We start from the raw sequence: 21027 nt of genomic DNA, 5'->3' as shown, positions 1-21027 counted from the left end.
TACTAAATTCACTTAACTGAAAGGCATTTATGCCTTTTTCTAAGCAAAATTTTCCTGGCTTTCGAATAAAAATAAGAAAAGGTACAATAAGTGCCATACTTTTTCAATAAGAGCTAGTATAAGTGAATATGAGATGAAAATATCCAAGTTCAATAACCCAAACACATGCAAACAAGAAAAAATAAGTGTATCATGTCAAGGAACAAATTATGCAACTCTTCAAGACTAAAAATTTGAATTATTAAAATGCTGATGTTAACTATTAAGATTTTCGCAAAATGAATGAAAAATCAATCGTAATTGTTTAATTTTAAATAAATTACTGTGAAAAGGTTATGTTACGGCGGAAGTAAATCTAAGCGCCGTTCACGAAAATCAGCTTGACCTTCAGTCGTCCTAGCAAACTTTATTTCGCTCGATTCGAGTAAACAACCATTGTATCTCAATTTGCATTGTTTTTTTCTTCTACTTTGATTACCGCACTAAGCGGGTGCTATAAAGGGAGACTGTAGAAGGCAGTCAATTATCAGTTGAAATTATACGTTAGAACGGTAACCGTCGTGTGCATATTTATCCGAACGCGCTCCATCGATAATTGAAATTTTTCGGTCGTTTTTTCGTAGCTCGCAACTCCATATGGTCCTTCGAACCGGATTGCGAAGGATTTTGCAAAGACTCGCAGTTTCGGTAAATTGTTCGCTCGCTTCTCAGTTACGTACTTTCGTGATTCTGCCAACCGGTGGCACAGTGAGCAAAAGGTGATTGAAATTTTATCGACAATGGAGAAACTAATTCGCGAACGAAAATCCCTTGAGCCGCGACTCAAGCGCGTACATGACACGGTGGTGAAAATCCAGCCAGAAGCGGCTGAGGAAATTGACGTGCAATCGGAACTCGATACGCTCAATGACATTTGGGCTGCGTATTGTTCAGTGCATAAAAGAATTCTAGATGCTTGTACGAATGATGAAACGTACGAAGAGGCCATTGAATGCCAGTGTAGATTCGAAGAAGCTTATGTCCGGTTAAAAAACCGACTGTTAAAATTGCTTAAAGTGATAAAATTGGCTGATAGTAATCGTGAGGAGCGGCCGCCGTCCCAGATTGACGTGATCACGCAACTTGCCCAGCAGCAAGCCGAGCTTCTAAATATGATGTCCACACGTATGGTTCTTGCTACCAGCAGCACAGCTGCATCACCAGAAGCTGCCATCGCACCCACTCCCTTGTCGGACCTGAAGCTGCCCCCGATGACCTTGCCTGTGTTCAGTGGTAACTATCTCGAGTGGCAGTCATTCATTGATCTTTTCAACAGCATGGTTCATCAAAACCCATCGCTGAAAGATAGCCAGAAACTATACTTCCTGAAAACAAATCTTTCTGGTGAAGCTGCATCCCTAATTTCACACTTGAAAATCGAGGATGTAAATTACAGTCCCGCCTTACAAAAACTTAAATCGCGCTACGACAAGCCACTCGAGATCGCTCACAAGCATATTGAACGCTTTCTAAGCCAGCCAGCCCTGACATCATCGTCTGCTGATGGCTTACGTTCACTGCATGACGTTAGAGTCCTCCAAGCCATGCAACGAGAGGATCAGGACACATGGCTTTTATTTATCCTTATTGAGAAGTTGGATCGGGAAACCAAACAGCTATGGTACCAACGAGTTGCTGATATGCAAGAAGCGAACATCACGCTGCAGTGTTTCCTCCACTTCATAGATTCTCGCAGTTTTGCATTACAATCGGCGCAGCCCCCCAAACATGGAGCCGTTGCTGCCCAAAAACCTCCTGTGAAACCATCGTATAGAGGGGCAACTGCATTCATCACCACAAATGCACCGCCAGTATGCAACGTTTGTGCAAAATCGCCACATCCACTTTATCAATGTGGCAAATTCATTCACATGAGCCCCGAGGAAAGGCTGTCAACAGTCAGCAGACAAAGGCTGTGCAAAAATTGCTTGAAGCAGCACCTTGGAGAAGTATGCAGATCGGGAAATTGTAGAAAATGTGGCCTACTGCATCACACGCTTCTGCATGCCGCATTTGAGCCATCAGATCATCAACCAAGCCCGTTTACGTCGTATGCCGTACATGCCAACAATGGTCCGGCCGCCCAGTCGCTAATTTCGGCCCTTGATCCCACTGCTAATCTCGACGCGTCAAATGTTCTTCTCGCGACCGTAGCCATTAATGTGTTGGACAAATATGGACGACCGCATGCATGTCGCGCAGTTCTGGATTCCGCATCTCAAGTAAGTTTCATCAGTAAGAGCTTCTGCGACGAACTTGGCCTGGATCTAATGGAAGCAGACATGGATCTGGAGGGAATTTCATCCATGCCTGCACATGCCGACAAATGTGCGCAAATCGTTATAGCATCTCGATGCACGGATTATCGCACTGCTGTCCCGTGTATGGTGTTGGAAGAAATCGTTAAAACATTGCCAGCGAAACCAGCCGATATTGACCAATGGTCCATACCTGATTCAATTGAGTTAGCTGATCCACTTTTTAACCGCCCCGGTAAGATTAGTGTTTTGCTCGGTATAGAACTTTTCTTCCAGTTACTCGAGCCAGGAAAAATCAATCTCAGCATAGGCTACCTACATTACAAAACACCAAATTAGGGTGGGTGGTAGCCGGTCGCTATCGAAACAGCGCTCCGCTATCGAACTTGAAGGTGTCGACGTGCTTGTTGGCTTCCTCTGATGATGGTCTTTGCCAACAGCTGCGAAAATTTTGGGAAATAGAAGAGTATGCTGTACCTAAAATTCACATCAGTGAGGAGGAAAGGCGCTGCGAGGAGCATTTCTCAATGCATACGGTTAGGAATAACATTGGAAAATTTACCGTTCGTTTGCCATTTTTGCACCCACCGAGTCAACTTGGCGATTCGAGACAGATGGCTGTTAGACGTCTGGAACACATGGAAAGGAAACTGCACCGGAATCCACTCCTCAAGCAAGAGTACCATGCATTCCTCCGCGAGTATCTCGAGCTTGGGCACATGACTATTTCGGAACATGCAAATCCCACAGAGGTCGTCTACTTACCCCACCACTGTGTGATAAAGGAAGCCAGCTCAACGACGAAATGCCGCGTTGTATTTGATGCTTCTGCGAAAACTACAAGCGGAAAATCTCTTAACGATATTCTCATGGCTGGTCCAGTCTTGCAAGATTCGCTGGTGAACATTCTTCTACGCTTTCGAATTCCTACTATTGTGATTACCGGCGATATCAAGCAAATGTATCGAATGATTGAAGTGCACCAAGATGATCGTGATTTCCAACGGATTTTGTGGCGATGGTCAAGCGACGAGCCGGTGAAGGAATATCGGCTAAATACTGTAACCTACGGAACTAAAAGTGCTTCCTATTTGGCCACAAAATGCGTGCAGCAGTTGTTGGAGTCCCACAGACTGATGTATACGGAGGCAGTGGAAAAGGCAGAACGGGGCACATATGTGGACGACATTTTAACAGGTGCTGATTCAGAGGAGGAAGCCATTCTACTTCGCCAGCAGCTCTCAACAATTTTAGCTTCTGGTGGTTTTCACCTCCGAAAGTGGGCGTCAAATAGTGTAGAAGTCCTCAACGCGATCCCGGCTGCTGATCGGGAAATAAACACAACTATAGAACTGAACAACACCCGCACCATCAAGGCCCTCGGCATCTACTGGCAGCCGTGCAGCGACGAGTTCCTGTTCTCTAACATACCGAATCAGATCTTTCAGCCCACGAAGCGGACCATGCTTTCGCAAATCGCCAGTATCTTTGACCCATTAGGGCTTCTGGCGCCAATAGTCATCAAAGCGAAAATGGTCATGCAACAGCTCTGGGAACTGAAGGTGGACTGGGACGAAGCTCCCCCCGGTGAGTTAGTTCAAGTTTGGTTGACATTCGTGCAAAGCCTTTCCGATCTTAATTCCTTACAGGTACCCCGACGAGTGATCGGCACGCAAGCCGCCTCTCGATTATATCTGCACGGCTTCAGTGATGCATCCGAGCGAGCCATGGGTGCGTGTGTCTACATTCGTGCGATAGACAACGACGGCAACACATCATCACATCTGCTGTGTGCGAAATCTAAATTGGCGCCCATTGGAAATGGACGAACAACACTACCTCGGTTGGAGCTGTGCGCCGCAGTGATCCTGTCCAGACTAATAGCGAATGTGAAGGAAGCCCTAACCATACCCTTTCATGAAATACGTGCGTACTCGGACTCAACGGTGGCGCTGGCGTGGATCGCGGGTGGTGCTTCAAGGTGGAAAACGTTCGTCGCAAATCGTGTGGCAGAAATAACTACGCATCTTCCTGCAGTAAACTGGAATCATATCGACACCCGTAGCAACCCCGCCGATCTGATCTCTCGGGGTACTCTACCAGAGCAAACCATCAACAGCGCTCTCTGGTGGCATGGCCCGTACTGGAATGCTTGTCCAAACATAGATAATTCCGCGCCCACGGTCGCTCTTGACGATAAGCAACAACGACAGGTAGAAAGGGAACAGCGTTCTGCAGCAGTGACGTATCTGGTGGTTTACGAAAACGACTTTCTCGACGGGATGCTGGCCAGATATTACCCTAAACTCCAACATCTTTTACGTATTACTGCCTGGATGATTCGCTTTCGACATCGCGAGTATCGAGCCGCCAGGTTAACAGCATACGAAATCGACAACGCTATGCAACTCTATGTGAAACACGTTCAGAGGTTGCAATTCGCGAAGGAAATCAATCAACTAGAGAAGCATCATGAGGTGCATCACACCAGTCCACTTCGACAGCTGAAACCGTTCCTGGATGAAGCACATCTCCTCAGGGTGGGCGGTAGGTTACAGCTGTCAGATCTCAGCTACGACACGAAGCATCCGATCTTGCTGCCCCACCGCTCAATTCTCACTGCGCTCGTTCTCCACCACGAGCATAACCAGCTGTTTCATTGCGGCCCCCAATCGCTATTGGCAGCTGTACGAAAGCGTTTTTGGATTATTAGCGGTACCAGCGCCGCTCGCAAGACTTGCCGATCCTGCGTCGAGTGTGTACGAGCGAAGCCAGTACCAATTCATCAGCTGATGGGCCAGCTACCAGCAGACCGCCTGAAGCCAGTTCCTCCTTTCTCCATCACCGGTGTGGATTACGCTGGGCCAATCAATGTTGTCAGTCGTCGAACGCGAGGTGCTGTAGCTACAAAGGGCTATATCGCACTATTCGTCTGCTTCTCAACTCGAGCGGTACATCTAGAAGCAGTTTCGGATCTCACTACGTCCACATTCATTGCGGCGTTCACTCGCTTCAGCTGCCGATATGGACTGCCGAACAAGATGTACTCTGACAACGCCACTAATCTTCGGGGTGCAGCTAGAAAACTTCGTGAGTTATACCAGCAGATTAATTTAATCGAACATGAGAACCAAATAGCAGATTATTTTGCGGACGAAGGCATTGAGTGGTCATTTATTCCCGCTCGTTCTCCCCACCACGGTGGACTGTGGGAAGCAGGGGTGAAGGTGGCGAAGAGCTTGCTAAACAAGCTAGGAGGTGATTCTCGTTTCACGTTCGAAGAGTTAAGTACGGTTCTCTCGCAAGTAGCAGCTTGTATGAACTCTCGTCCTATCACCCCATTGTCGAATGATCCCAACGAACCACAACCTCTCACGCCAGCGCACTTTCTCATCGGTCGGACCTTGAATGCTGTTCCAGAGATCAACCAGCTGGAGCGACAGATCGGATCTTTGAACAGGTGGCAATATGTACAACGAGTCACCCAGGAGTTCAGAGTTCGGTGGCAGAATGAGTACGTTCTATTGCTTCAACGTATGGTAAAATGGCAGCATACTACACCGAATGTTACTGTCGGTGAGTTTGTTCTGCTGATTGCCGATAACGAAAAGGCTAAGCAATGGCCGATAGGTCGTGTCGTAGACACCTTTCCTGGCCCTGACGGACGCATTCGAGTAGTGGCCGTTAAAACTACCAACGGTATTTCACGGCGTGATGTCAGGAGAATTCGGAGAATCCCATTAGAAGATGATGAGTACGTACCAGGACGGAACGGAGCAGAAATTCCTCGCAGTAATTTGGTGGGCGGTTTATGTTACGGCGGAAGTAAATCTAAGCGCCGTTCACGAAAATCAGCTTGACCTTCAGTCGTCCTAGCAAACTTTATTTCGCTCGATTCGAGTAAACAACCATTGTATCTCAATTTGCATTGTTTTTTTCTTCTACTTTGATTACCGCACTAAGCGGGTGCTATAAAGGGAGACTGTAGAAGGCAGTCAATTATCAGTTGAAATTATACGTTAGAACGGTAACCGTCGTGTGCATATTTATCCGAACGCGCTCCATCGATAATTGAAATTTTTCGGTCGTTTTTTCGTAGCTCGCAACTCCAGGTTACTTAACCTGATTAGCTGAAACATTTGAGGACATTTTTCAATGGAAAATTTTCTCACCTATCCAATGGATCCAAAAGATTTGAAATACAAAGTATATTTTTTGAGTTAGAGGTATTTCAAGACAACAAGGTTTTTAACACAAAAAATTCAATAACTTAGTAACGGTTGAGATTTGAAAGTATGTGTAGAACGATTTTTTTCTCCAAATATGACAGTCAATCATCTCTCCAGAGGTTCTTAACTATGAACCAAACACCCTGTAGAAAACAAGCACTAACGGGTGTTCAATAAAAAGTGAGAATTTTTTCAGTAATATAGTTAAAAAACAAAAAAAAAAAAAATTCAACGGATTCAATATTTTTTATTAAAAACATAATGATTATTCTTAAAGAATGCTCTCACAAAAGCGCTGGACGGCACTGACGTCCATCTTCCGGATACTATTCCGAATCCTGATGGTCAACTGCTTCGTATCCTTGGCCCGCCAATTATTTTTGTACACTAGGCCACTGAGGGAGCCGAAAAAATCCCCAATAGGACGGCACTCGGGCACGTTGGTCGGGTTCCTTTCTTTCGGAACGTACGGTTTCTTTTTTCTGCTCAAGATATGCCAGCGTCTTCTTGGAGTAATGGGACGATGCCTTGTCCGGCCAGATGACGTACTTAGCATCCCATGCTCCTTTAAAAACGACAAAAGAATTTTCTCAAGACACTCCTCCTAGTATACTTGTATCTTGATGGCCAGACCGCACGGCACGAATCACGGCTTTGAAATGTCTTCTGTACATCGCCAATAACTTTTTTTCAAATTTCTGTTTAAACTTATATTTTACTTCGGGGGGTGTGGCAGACTTGTCGCTGGAATAGTAGCTGTTATTTCCTGGAATGTGGGTCTTCGAGAGCGGAAAGTATCTTTCACCGTCCAGCACGAACGACGTCCCTCGGTAGTTCTTCGTTATCCACCGTCACTACGATTTCACTATCACTATCTGCTCGTCCGTGTACTCGGGGGACCGAGTCTTCTTCCGACAGATGATGTCCTCCATCTTGAGGGTTTGGTGAATCAAGCAGTGATATTTTCGGCCGGCGTCACGCAAACTCGTTCCGTCCTTGTTGTCGAACAGCTTTTGCAACGCTTCCTTCTTCTTCTTTGCCATTATCTTCGCCGGACGGCCGCTACCGGCCTTCCGCTCCACGCTCAGGGATGCCAGGATCCGGTAAAATGTACTCACGTCGTTTTCGTCTCAACAGTGGTCTACCGTAAACTTTTTTCCAAGATGACCATACGTTTCGTAAAACCGTACAACCATGCGGAGTGCTTGCTGTTTCGATGCCATCTTTGATTGAACTGAAAGTACCCGAGTGAAAAGAAACATGCCACCTATTTATAGGGAGTCCAGAGAGCAATTCTCTTGTAGAGAAAACGCTCTTGTACTTTAATTACAGAAAAGTATTGAAATCATTCTCATGTTTTGTTGAACACCCGTTATCTGTCTGTCAAGTTGTCCTTGTGTTGGGGTATCCTAACCGTTTTATTTCCAATGCTACAAATAATATTAATATTCACAAAATGTATACTAAAATAAATTTAGTTAAACAAAAATATTCTATGCGGTTGTTTTCGTTAATCAGAAATCAGGAATCAGAATATATTGGCTCAAATGGCACGTTCTCCGTATGTAGTCGGGGATTTGTGCCTTGCCGTGTCTATTCAACATTTCCTGAGCGGAAGGAAAGGAGAAGGAAGAAGAAGGAAGTAGAATTGAAAGGGTGGGAAAAATAACAGCACAGAAACAAAAAAGCAAACAGCAGCTAAGTTAAACTCACAATTATTTTAACTCACTTGTAAGTAAGCCTAAAGCTCATTACCACATTGTATAAGGAACTGTCTCTGAGTTTCAGTCGTCTAAACATGGTGTCGTCTATGTCAGAACGACTGAAAACTCGAAATCGCTATTGCGCTACTGCTGGGCATATCAGATGATATGAGGTTCCGTAGTCGGATTCACAAAGATCACATGAAAAAGACTCAAAGCGTTGAATAGTTGCCATGTGACAATGGTGTTTGCAGTGGCCGGCTAAAGCCCTAGTCAGCATGCCGCAGTGGAGCTTCGAAAAAGGTAGGAGATTTTTCGAAATCACTGGGCACGGTTGTTCTAGAAACGCGTTTGATTGGCGACAAGTTTGTAGATTTTTACCAATAATTGCTCGGAAGAAGCCGAGGGCCGTATTATTTCCCTTATCCAACTTGTTAAAATTGGCAGGGTGGGCTCAGGACCAACGAAGTCAATTGCTGAACCTGTCCTGGCTAATTTGTCAGCCTATTCATTTCCAGTAATACCGGAATGTCTGTGCACAGACAGGGTAGATAGTGTTGATAATGCTTAGTTCTTCGATTTGGTTTCGGCACGCGATCACTAGCTTGGACCGCGATTTTTTTGGGCCAAGGGCCTTAATTGCAGCCTGACTATTGGAGCAGAAGTTTATAACTTTGCCGGACAAGCTCTGTTGAAGGACCGATTGTACCCCGCACATAATCGCGAAGATTTCTGCTTGGAATACAGTACAGTATCTACCTAGTGAGTGAGATTGTCCCAATCTCATTTCACGACAGTAGACACCAGCACCCGCACGTCCCTCCATCAGAGAACCGGCAGTGTAACAAACCACTTGTGTTTGGTGTTGTCTCTCCACATAGCCAGACAACCACTCCTCTCGAGAGGGAATTTTCATATGGACTACGTGTGAGTGTAATATCGCCGGGAGCAAAAATATCTTCACCCCATGTAACCATTTGTGACCACAATCGTGTATGACTGGTAACAAGATCAACATGGTAACTGTTCCAAAGCCCAGTAATCTGCAGTCCGTATGCACATGATAGTGCTTCTTGTTTGAGGTGTATGTGTAATGGTTTGAAATTTAGAAGTGCCTCAAGAGCAGCAGTCGGAGTCGTGGTCAAAGCACCAGTCAACGCCATGAGCGCCATTCTTTCCAAATAGATTAGTTTTAACCGAACAGTCATCACCTCTCCCTCTGCCACCACGCAAGGCATCCATATGACAGTATTGGACGTACAATTGTCGTGTAAATCCAAAAGATGTATTAAGGTCTGAGACCCCAGGGTTTTCCAAAAGCTCGTCCGCACTGCTCGAAGGCCATGCATGCTTCAACGTATTTGACTTGATCTGCACACAGTATAGCTCAGATTCAAAGAACTGCAAAGGATGAACCCCGGTTGTTATTCGCTTCTTCGTGAAAAACACTTTTGAAGTTTTGTTAGGGTGAACTGATAATTTGACTTGTCGACACTACTGTTCTTATTTATCTTACCTTACCCTTCAGGCTAGAGCCTTTTTGTCTCTTGCTGTATGCAGAAGCCGTCTCCACTCCAATCGGTCCATTGCTTCTTGTCGCCATCCTCGCAGTCTTCGAAGGGTCGTCCTCTATCTGGTCGATCCACTGTGCTCGCTGTCCGCCCCGTCTTCTTGTTTCTGTAGCGTCGCCCTCAAGAATCATTTTCACCGGGTCGTCGTCTGACATTCTTACGACGTGTCCAGCCCACCGCAAACGTCCTATATTTGCGGTATGCGCGATGGATGGTTCTTCCAGCAGCTGATGCAACTCATGGTTCCTTCGCCAGCGTCACGTTCCGTCTTCCATCTGCACGCAACCATAGATGGTACGTAACACCTTTCGTTCGAAAACTCCGAGGGCACGTTGATCCTCCACGAGCATTATCCAGGTCTCGTGGCCGTAGAGGACCACCGGTCTAATCAGCGACTTGTAGATAATCAACTTCGTGCGGCGGCGAATTTTGTTCGACCGGAGCGTCCTCCGGAGTTCAAAGTAGGCACCATTTCCCGCCAGGATCCGTCTCTGAATTTCTCTGCTGGTATCATTGTCAGCGGTTACCAGTGAGCCTAAATACACGAATTCGTCGACCATCTCGATTTCGTCACCGTCAATCCGAACTCGGGATGGTCGGTTCACATTGAAACAGTGAAACGTTGATGGCAAGTCCAATCCTGGTGGCTTCAGCTTTCAGTCTGGTGTACGTTTCCGACATCGGCTTAAAGTTCCGAGCCATTATGTCAATGTCGTCGGCGAAGCTAAGAAGCTGGACGGACTTCCTGAAGATCGTGCCGACACCACTGTTCGACAGCTCTTAATGCTTGTTGCATTATATCAACGATTGTTGCTATACAAGTCCAGTAATTAGTGTTTGGAAATCGTCAGCAAATCCGTAGGTAAGAAATCCAAGCTCATTAAGTTCCTTAAACAAGCCGTCGGCAACCAGATTCCATTACAAAGGTAACAGAACGCCATCCTGAGGACAACCGCAAATACTCAACTTCCGTATCTCTGCCTGTCTGCGAGTGACGAGCAAAGAATGCGGTTACTAAGCATTGCATTAACGCAACCCGAGATACATGCAGATACACCATGACCGCGCGTCGCTTCCAGGATAGACTGGAAGGTCACATTGTTAAAAACTCCCTCAATACCTAGGAATACACCCAAGCTAGATAGTTTGAGCGAGAAGGCTTTCTCAATGTTGTAAACAACATCGTGAAGCAGAGTGATCGTGGATTTCCCACACTGATATGCATGTTGTATGTTGTGCAGAGGATATTCAACGTGCCTGGTTTGATGATCGATACACCGTTCAAAAGCTTTCAGAAGAACTTAAGTTGATGTGCCCAAAACTCTTCGCTTCGTCATAGCTTGGGCGCTTCACTTTAGGAATAAATCTAACACTTTTTTTTTGAGTATTTAAAATTCCTTTTGCAGTAGCACGGGAAGTGTTCCATCTTTTCCGGGTGATTTGTATGGAGAAAAGCTGTCAACTGTCCACTTGACCGATCCAGTGGTAACCAATATGCGTGCTAGAGCCCACGAGTCCGAATCACCAGAATGAGATCTGTGAACATTGTTCAGTTCCGCACCGATAGAACCTTGTAGTGTGCGTCGAAGAGACAATTAAGGACATCTTTTTTCGTTCATCGCATAAACACCATCGCTGGTAAGGAGTTCATCTGAAAATCATTCGATTTCGAGTGATTTTTTTTTTAACCTGTTAGCCTCGTTTAGGCTAGAGTCCTTAGTGCATAGGTTTTGCCAGCCAGCCCGCTCTGCAGATCTAAGACATTTCTTATATGCACAACGTGCTGAGAGCCCTGGAGACATCACGTTGGCGCCGGTTCCAAGCTGTCCTCATACCCTTCTTCATTCTTTCAAGCTTCTTCGTAGGAGGATACTATGAATGAGTTCGTCGTATCCACTACGTCATCCAAGTCGTCTAGTTGACTAATTGTTGGAAAATATCGATGAAATTTAGTCATCCAGATTTTCAGAAAGAGGTCCCAGTTTGTAGATTTAGGATTACGATTTGCTATCTAATTGAGGGTGACATCAAAATGATCGAAAAATATATATTTATGATCGGATAGAGACGGTTCATGTTCATTTGAAAGCTGCCAATTTCCCAACACATGCGAAATTATTTTAGAGCAAGCGTTATAGTCTTGTAACCCATCGGTTGAATCCGGTGTTTTCGGGTTTCGGGGACGAGCTCTCGGCCTCTGAGTTTTACGTCCTTTTCTCTTGATCTGGATAAAAATTTATTTGATCCTTTGAAATCTATTTAAAAAGTGCCTATAGGGCCTATATCACCTCTTGGTTTCCGATTTTTTTGTCTGTCTGACCCGTCGTTTAAAGGTGGCCAAGTATTTCGGACTCCGTACACAAATCAAAGATAATGAAAAACAAATCAACTTTATTACAACTTCAGGCAAAATATGTTTGCCTGTTTGCTACAATTAAAATTGCAATTTACACTAAGTCGATCAAAATAGAGTAAAATTTAACTTTCTTCAATCTCACCGACCACTAATACCGTTACTTATCTGGAGCTGCTGGTTTGGTCTTATCCAACCAGTTGGGTCAACATGAAATGAATTCTGCCGGTGTTGCCGTTAACTGCACCTGCAGCTGTATTAACGGTTGGCTAAGGAGTAAGGGTGGGCGAAACGCGATTCTCGTCTATGCGGTACGAATCGAAACGAATAACTCTTCCGTATTCTCTTAACGATACGATACGAAACAAAATTGTAATAGTAGATGTTGTTCGCACCACGAAATTCTATTTTGACGAAAACATTTGCGAACTTTTGCAAAAAATTTCAAAAATCTTTTGATATAAGGTTTTTTTTTATACTTTTGTATAGCTGAATGAGTCCAATTATGAAAAATGTTTTTAGCTTATGGTAAACGATCGGAGATTAAACACATTTTTAAAAAATGTGTGACTGCATATTTGTAAAAATAGTCAGGAAAAGCCATGTAGATTATTAGAGAAATTATCTCTTTTCGAGTTAGCCTAAGGCTTATTGGACCACAGAAGCAATCTAGCAAAACAAAATTATAACTCATTTAGTTTGCATTTTAGCGATTTCTGAACTGTTACATCTAAGCCTTTTTTGTTTAGATTATAGAAGTTAAAACCTTAGTCACACGGAAAAAAATCCGTTCATAAATGTGTGAACAAAAGGTCACGATTTCGTGAACTGAACGATTTACGAAGACCGTGACAAAGTTCCTGAAATTATGAATAATAAACCTCGTATTCATGAAACTATTTGTGTTTTCTAAAATAATATATACATAGCGTTACATTAGAATGGTTGGTTGGATTACTGTTGTTGTTCTCTGGACATGTTTAGTTTTTGTTGTTATTCTTGTTGATGATTTGGGAATAAACAGTCGACAGTCAAACGTTGTTCATGATTTCAAGAGCTTATTTGCGATTCTTGTGAATACTCATGATGTTAGCGGGATTAAAGTTCATGATTTCAAGATCTTAGTCGCGATGTTCGTAATTTCCATTCACATTATCGTGATATTTTAGTCATGAGTAGAGTGTTTCATGTTCACGATTTCAGGATCTTTGTCACGAATTTAAATATTTTCGTCACGAGTTGTGTGATTTAAGTTCATGATTTCAGGATTTTAGTCGCGATTTTTGTAATTTCTGTTCATGTTATCGTGATATTTTAGTGATGAATAGATCAGTTCACGTTCATGATTTCAGGATCTTGGTCACGATTTTAGATATTTTTGTTACTAGTTGTGTGATTTGTGTTCATGATTTCAAGATCTTAAACACGATTTTAGTAATTTCTGTTCATGTTATTTTATTTTAGACTTTACTTTCAAAGAGTAGTGTAACTAATGTTCATGATATCAGCAGTTTTATCATGGTATTCGTAAACTCTCTTAGCCTTATCGTGATCTATTACTTTTTGGTTACTAATGGTTTTTTTACTCGGAATAACGTGACAATATGAACTGGATCATTAAAATTAGACTCATTCGCGATATCTGATTCTGTGAACTATATCACGCATACTATTTTGGGCTCTCAGCGCAGTTTTTGTTTTCTGTCCGGACATCACAATGAACCTCATCAAATAAATAACGATGTTCGAGGTTCTTCTAGTTTTTTTATATCTACTGCTCGTACCTATTACTGGTCGTTAGCAGCTGGGTATTTCATAAAAAAGTGCATGGAACAAAAATGATTCCAGGAATAATACTCAAACTTTTGTGATAAAAATTTCATTACCATGTTGCTTGAAATTGTAAATGATTAGGGATATCAGATTTCTTTTAACGGCTTTGTCAGTCTTTTCATAAATAATGGAATGAATTTTAATATTTGTGCGACGTTTCGATGCTTTTTGGCATCATCTTCAGGGGAAACTAGTTTATAATGTCAAAATTCGTTCCATTATTTATCAAAAGACTGACAAAGCCGTTAAAAGAAATCTTATATACACCGTAACAGTCGAAATCTTCATTTGCAATCTATTAGGGATATCTTCTAAATATCACAAGCACGCCCATAAATACTAGATAGATCGTAAATCATGTACTAGGAACCATGAACCAGTTCACGAATACATGAATAATATTTCATGATTTCGTGAACTATCACGAGCACGGATATTGGATCGTAACTAATATATTAGAAATCATGAACGAATTCACGAATGCATGAATAATATTTGATGATCTTGTGAACCATTTCACGAGCACGGATATTGGATCATGAATAATATACTAGGGATCATGAATTAGTTCTCGAGGATTGAATGGATTCATGAATAAAATTTCGAATTTCGTGAAATAGTTCACGAAAAAATGGCCACAATATTTTGATTTTGTGAACTATTGTTCCTATAACTATGAAAAAACCTTTGGTTTTATGAATAATGTTCATAAAGTTGTGAACTAGTTTTTGGCGGAAACCGTGACTGAAGTTCACAAAAAAAAATCAAATATTTTCACTAATGAAAGCGTTATGCGGGCGTTACTGAAGGGTAATTGAACATAATTATGAAAGTCACGATTTTTGGTCATGGTCCTGTTTTCGTAACGTAAAAACGTCATTGTTCCAGAATTCATGGCACTTTTGGCACTTTGATTTCGGGAATAATTTTTTTTCGTGCATTTGCCTCTTTTACGGGTCAGAGAAAGTTCTAACCCTATGTGCGGAGTTGAGACACGAAAACAGGTGAGTTGCGTACAAGGCCAACTACGTTATGCCCGCCCCGATCTAAGCCTTGTTTGAGACTCATGTTCCTCAACCTAAATTTAATGACGGAACAAGTATTCGTTTTCGGTTAATAATTGTTAGATTATAAACGATAAATTCGAAAAATCTACCTTTACCGTACATCATAACTCCAAATGCGCAAAATGAAATTTCTTAGCATAAATAGATATGGTTTGAAATAGAGCATCCCCAGAAATTATAAGACAGCAAAAATATTTCATTAATTAAATCTGTTCTAGGCCCATTTTAGGTCACTGAGCAAAAAAAAAAACAGAATTATTCCGTAATATCCAATTTCATTCTATCTTTGGTATTGGTCATTATTTCGTGTGAAAATTGTCCGATCAATACAATCAATAAACTGTTCAAAGCACGTTCTCTTCCCAATAATATAAAATCACATGTATAGTTACAAGCGACCACAGTCGAAATAAAAAATTAAGAATGGTCAAAAATTATACTTGTTACAGCTTAGTCGCATGAAACCTTAATAAATTTATATTTGATCTACCCACGTCACACATTTTTGGAAAGGGTAGATCATAAATGCAAAGACCATCCAAAGCTTTAAAAAAAACTCGAAAACGCCTTTTTTAAGGAAAATTAGTCAACCTTATGCAGACCTTTGAATAGGCCGTTATCGCTCGAGACGGCCGGCTTTTCTCTGTGATATAATTGTATAAAATGAATAAGCTGTACTTTGAATAAATTTTTCATTAGTGCACCATGTGCATGCCATATCAGGTAAATCGTTGCTCCGATCAATTATCGGAATCTGTCCAGTTATCGCAAGTTATTATTTTTGGGTAAAAACGATTTAACCATGAAACAGTTATACAACGCTAAAATTAATTGAATATTGATAAATTTCTAAAAGTTTCGGCGAAATTTGCGAATTTTAACGAAATTTTCCTTAACATTTCGTTTCGCAAACTTTGCGAAAAATTTCGTTTCGTTCCGACAATTAGCGATAAAAATAAAGTTTCGCTCATCCTTACTAAGGAGGTGCACTTTGCTCCTTTGTTGAAACTTCGCTAGCTAATGTGATAATGAAGATATGGCAGTGTTCATCCCAGGCGTACGTTGACTGCACTGTCCTTCCTCTGTTAGCTGTGGAAGAGAACAATGCTCGTTCTGATTATGTTCCACAGCGAGAGTGGTTGGTGCCTTTAAATTCTTTCCGGATAGGCGAAGGAGTGAAATATCAAACCTGGATAAACTGAAAAAAACCTGCTTTAATCCACCTAGCGGTGCAATTGTGCCTTTCTCATTTCTCTAAACTATGGCACGGAGGCTTTTTATGTTCAACATAATTGTGGAAATGTCCATTACATTCTTAGTACACTTTGCACTTATACACAATGGCATGCCAGCCACGAACTTGATGAGCTACGTGTCGACGGTGAAACACTTGAAACAAAAAAATATCATACTCCATTAGCCTAATCAGCATTAGATCAATGTTATCTGCTTGCTAACTCATTTTGTCATGCGGGGATGGGTATGTGAGGAGGGCGAAAGTCCCATGAACGAACGACTCCCCAGCTTAAATTGGTATGCCTTGTAATATAGTGGAGGTTTAAAGATGATGGGGTTGAAAGGGAGGGGTATGAGGTGGTGGTCTGAGGGGTGATTTAAGGATATTTTTAAAGGAGGGGAGTGAACAGTAGAGGGGGGGTGTAACCTTTCTCCGTAAACCATCAACTACACCCCTGTTAAAATCCAGAAACCTTATGCGAGTCGAAAAAAAAATTAGGTTGACGTTTTTCAGAGTGATTGCATAACCTTTCTATATGAGAAAAGCAAAAATGTGCAAAATCCAAAAAAGTGAATCTTCGTCAAATTTTTTTCGTGTTTGCATCAAATCTCGACGTTTTATGCACCTTGAATACATTTGGCATCAAAAATAAAAATTCTATTTTTAATTTTTCCTATAGTTTTTATGTGAAATTTCTGTGTGGCCGCACTCTGAAACCCGTAATTCCGGAACCAGAATTCCGATCGATCCAAAATTCAATAGCAGCCGATGGGAAGGTTGCACCTTTCATTTGAGACTAAGTTTGGGCAAATCGGTCCAGCCATCTCTGAGAAAAATGAGTGACATTATTTGACACATACGCACATACATACACACACACATACACACACATACACACACATACACACACATACACACACATACATACACACATACACACACACATACAGACTTTTTCCGATCTCGACGAACTGAGTCGAATGGGATATGACACTCGGCCCTCCGGGCCGGGATTAGGTTGACGTTTTTCAGAGTGATTGCATAACCTTTCTATATGAGAAAGGCAAAAAGATTTCAAAAATCAAAAATAGCTTACTGTGTACGACACAGAACAGTAATGCGTATTAGGCTTTGCCAAAACAAAGCACTCTTCGGTTATGTGAGTCAATTATGGTAAATTGCCAACCAGTGCTGAATTGATACCTTGATGAAGGCTGATAATTCTTAAATGTGGATTTATCACCGCTGATTTAAATTTTTCATTAGTTAGTTAGCAGTTTTTAGAACGTAGCACAGCATTTTCAGTATACTGATATAATCATCATTTAATAAATGCACATAATTACTGTACGACGCGCAAAAGCAGTGCAGGTAATCATAAACGAAACTCATTTTTTGCATCTTGCAGCAATTTATCATATCGAAATGTGTTCGAATATGACATTAACTATAATATATACAAGGCCATATTCTACCACATCGAATAACAAGCAAGTGAGTGCAGGCGAGTATTTTCCCGCTAATCAATTATGAAACCGTTGGGAGCGTGCTACATATATCCTTTCCAAATCACAGATCAATTTCATCCCGTTCATTTCGCAGCGCATTTCAATCCCAACAATCCATTACATACTCACGAAGTGCGATTTCCAATAACCGGTTTGGCAAAATCCTTCATCGTACATATCACCGGCAGCGTTCTAAGCACCGAGGACGACGACGACGACAAATGGCAGACCAAATAGTGAACGGTGCACCGAAACAAGCGCAAATTAAATTCCCAAATCTACATCTCTGATTTATGCGAAACTGGCACACGCGGGTGTCGCAGTAAAGAGCCACAAAATCCTTGCTTGCGTTTAGTATAGGTATTTAATCCCGCTGAACTTAAGCGCCACGTTCGGGCAATTTCGAATAAATCTCTCGAAGCGATTCGTACACGTACTGACCTTGCCGGACGCACTCTCTTCGAAACATATTAAAATGCGCGGTGCGTGCAGTTTGGAAAATTGCCGCAGTCACCGGCCTTGATTGCATACATTATATCATCTCATTGGCGAAGCGAAAGAGAAGTATATGCATTCTCTCTATCAAATCAAAATATTATGGGGGTTATATTAAAAAAATTATAATTTGCTAAATTAAGATATTTTGAAGAATTATTCAAATTACAGCTACTCATAAGAAACGTAGACAATCTTGATTTAGACTGACGAAAGGTTTATAAAACACATCTTAAAATTCAATATCTTGAAAATTACGATCTAACATCCTTGAAAATAACCCAAAGTTTTTGGAATTACGCTGTCGGACTTGGAATGGGCGATGTCGATGCAACTTTTTCAAAATCCATCTTTTATCCTAGAAAAATCCAATTTTTTTCAAAATTCTCATTTGGAGCGACGCGATTTTCTTTTAAAAACATCTCTCTACCATCGAAAATTGATCTTTCTACTATCGATTTTTTTAATTAATTAATTTTTTTTTCAAAATGTTTTCACTATTCCGAACCATTATTTAGTGGAATGGGCCATTTAGTAAACTAACCTAATCGACGGGTGAGTGGTTTGAACAAATACTTCTCTTATGAACAACAATTGACGGCCTCATCCCAGTGGCTGTCTGACCCCGTTTTGCTCTATCAGCCGAGACTAGATAGTGTTGGCGGCAACATTTAGAATTGGATCCACTCTGCACAGGAACAGCTCCGACAGTACTCAAATTATTAGACAATGGAAACCTGATTGAGACTGATTCGCCGCCGGGATTTGCGTTCCTCAATTTTGGACATGAATCTGGTGGGACTGTGTTCACAGTTGCCTTGTTTGGCACTCTTTAGCATACTTGTTTGTTAAAAGCTTACACCCGCATCAACGACCTTTTGCCACTGACTTGTGGGTAGATAATATAGTTAAAATGTTATAAATTACGCTTGAAGTTGATAAATCTGTTGTTAGTATTGATTAATAACTCAATCAAGTTGAACTTTTGTGTTACCTAAAATTTTGATCTCAAGTAATGATTGTATTTACTAAGAAAACTGAACCCAGTCGAAAATAATCGATAGCAAACAAAGAAAACTAACTTTTAAACCCCATCTTGAGCTGAACTTTTTCACAGATGCCACCATCGCAAACGGCGTGGGTTGTGCGACTGTGGAAAAATTTACGCAGTAATCCGTTTCACAACCCATTAAATTCCGGAAATGCCACCGAACAATTATCATGCGCTAATTAGGAGTCATCGTAGTGATGGTGCGACAAAGCTGACAAAGGAGAAAGCCAATTAGTCACCGATGTGGAATCACGCCCTCCTTCAAATAATTTATCTACTAATTTCATTAAAAAGAAAACTTTTCACATTTCTCCAAGAAAGCTCGCCTTGGCCAGTGTACGAAGGGCCAACTGTGGGTTTCGCGAAGCTTTTCCTCTGAGACCAGTGGGTGTTGGCGTCCTGCCCGTTTAATAACCGTCTGTCATCTGTCCTGAAAGTGTAATTAGCGATAATTCGCTGGGAGCGAGGAAAATACTCCCGACTTGCTTGTGCCACAATGGAAGCCAGCAGTAGTGCAAAACAAAACCTGACGTTTGATCGGCACTTTTTATCTAGACTCGTTTCCCTGCGTGACGAGCAAACAAAGGTTCTGGTAAGTTTCCTTGAATCTCTAAACCGGGCAAGTTATGGTACAAAGCTATATTAGCGTGCCTAGCGATGGAGTAGATTTCTTTTCAATTATTCTCTAACGATCTTATTTTAATGCAACGCCCACATAGGTACGGAGAATAAACTACATAACCTAAAATGAAGCAATGATCAGTGTTCTCCTCTCTTGATAGCTAGTTATCGTACCGTTACCAAAAGCCACATTTCCAACGTTGACTAAGCTTTCAAATTTCCTTCCCAAACTCGTGTTTCAAACAAACCTTCTACGTCATTTTATTCAGACCGCTTCGTCCGTAATCTGTTGGTGTTATACTCTAGGTACATAAATAAATCAACAGCGGTTCTGTCTGGCATGGAGGCTGCTACAATAGAGCGGCTGTTGTTTAACTTGCGTATTTTACGAGTATTTCGATGAAGAAGAAAATATTATTTATAAATATTAGAAGTTGATGGTACCAAGTTTTGCTCACAATACATTCAATATTAACTTTTAAAAAGGGTTAATGGGATTTGTAAACAATCTTTTATTTTCCTGATTTCTCTGAATTTGTTATAATTTCAACACAGAAAACATTTGAAATGGCTTCTACGAAGGGTAAAGATGTTTAATTTTTCACTAAATTTCACTCGGTAGCGGAATAATAAGTGAAATAAGTTTGTTTACAAAAATCTCTATAGCCCTTTTGAAGAATTAATATTGAATTCATCGTATTCTACATCATTTGTCAGTTTGTTTTGGCAAATTAGATGTAAAGGAAGTCATTTAAAACTTATCTGATTTGGTTTAGAGAAATATTTATTTAATCACAGAACATCGCACCAACATTCGCATTCGTTGAATTTCTTCATTCTATTTGTTTGGGCGATTCCGCACTTCATCAAAGTTTGTTATTTGTGTTATATTTACTCAGCTAATTACATGAATAATGGGTTATTGGCAAAATTGCGACCGAGTGGATTTACTCTTATTTTGAAATTGCATGTTTAAACAATGCTTATAAAATCAATAATGGAACTGCATGGAAATGGAAATGCTTAGCCTGATCAACCATTGTGTGTCCAACAACAAAAAAC

At 41.5% G+C, this 21027-nt stretch overlaps 1 protein-coding gene across 1 annotated transcript; it reads left to right on the top strand.

The window, feature by feature from the left end:
- Window positions 1–779: 779 nt before the first annotated feature.
- Window positions 780–18035, top strand: LOC131679857 (uncharacterized). The gene is made up of 3 exons (XM_058960607.1): window positions 780–2532; window positions 2574–6122; window positions 17893–18035. The coding sequence occupies exons 1-3, from the start codon at window positions 780–782 to the stop codon at window positions 18033–18035; spliced, it is 5445 nt and encodes a 1814-aa protein (XP_058816590.1).
- The last annotated feature ends 2992 nt before the right edge of the window (window positions 18036–21027 follow it).

The sequence above is a fragment of the Topomyia yanbarensis genome, chromosome 2, assembly GCF_030247195.1.
Source record: "Topomyia yanbarensis strain Yona2022 chromosome 2, ASM3024719v1, whole genome shotgun sequence".
In the NCBI taxonomy this organism is placed as follows: Eukaryota; Metazoa; Arthropoda; class Insecta; order Diptera; family Culicidae; genus Topomyia; species Topomyia yanbarensis.
This window is presented reverse-complemented; position numbering and strand designations above follow the sequence as displayed.

Bases quoted from the DNA above. Each gene is read 5' to 3' on its own strand.
- LOC131679857 (XM_058960607.1), top strand. From the start codon at position 780: ATGGAGAAACTAATTCGCGAACGAAAATCCCTTGAGCCGCGACTCAAG. The intron at 2,533-2,573 runs GTAAGATTAGTG...CTTTTCTTCCAG, and splicing joins TCCACTTTTTAACCGCCCCG to TTACTCGAGCCAGGAAAAAT. The intron at 6,123-17,892 runs GTAAATCTAAGC...TTCATTTCGCAG, and splicing joins CGGTTTATGTTACGGCGGAA to CGCATTTCAATCCCAACAAT.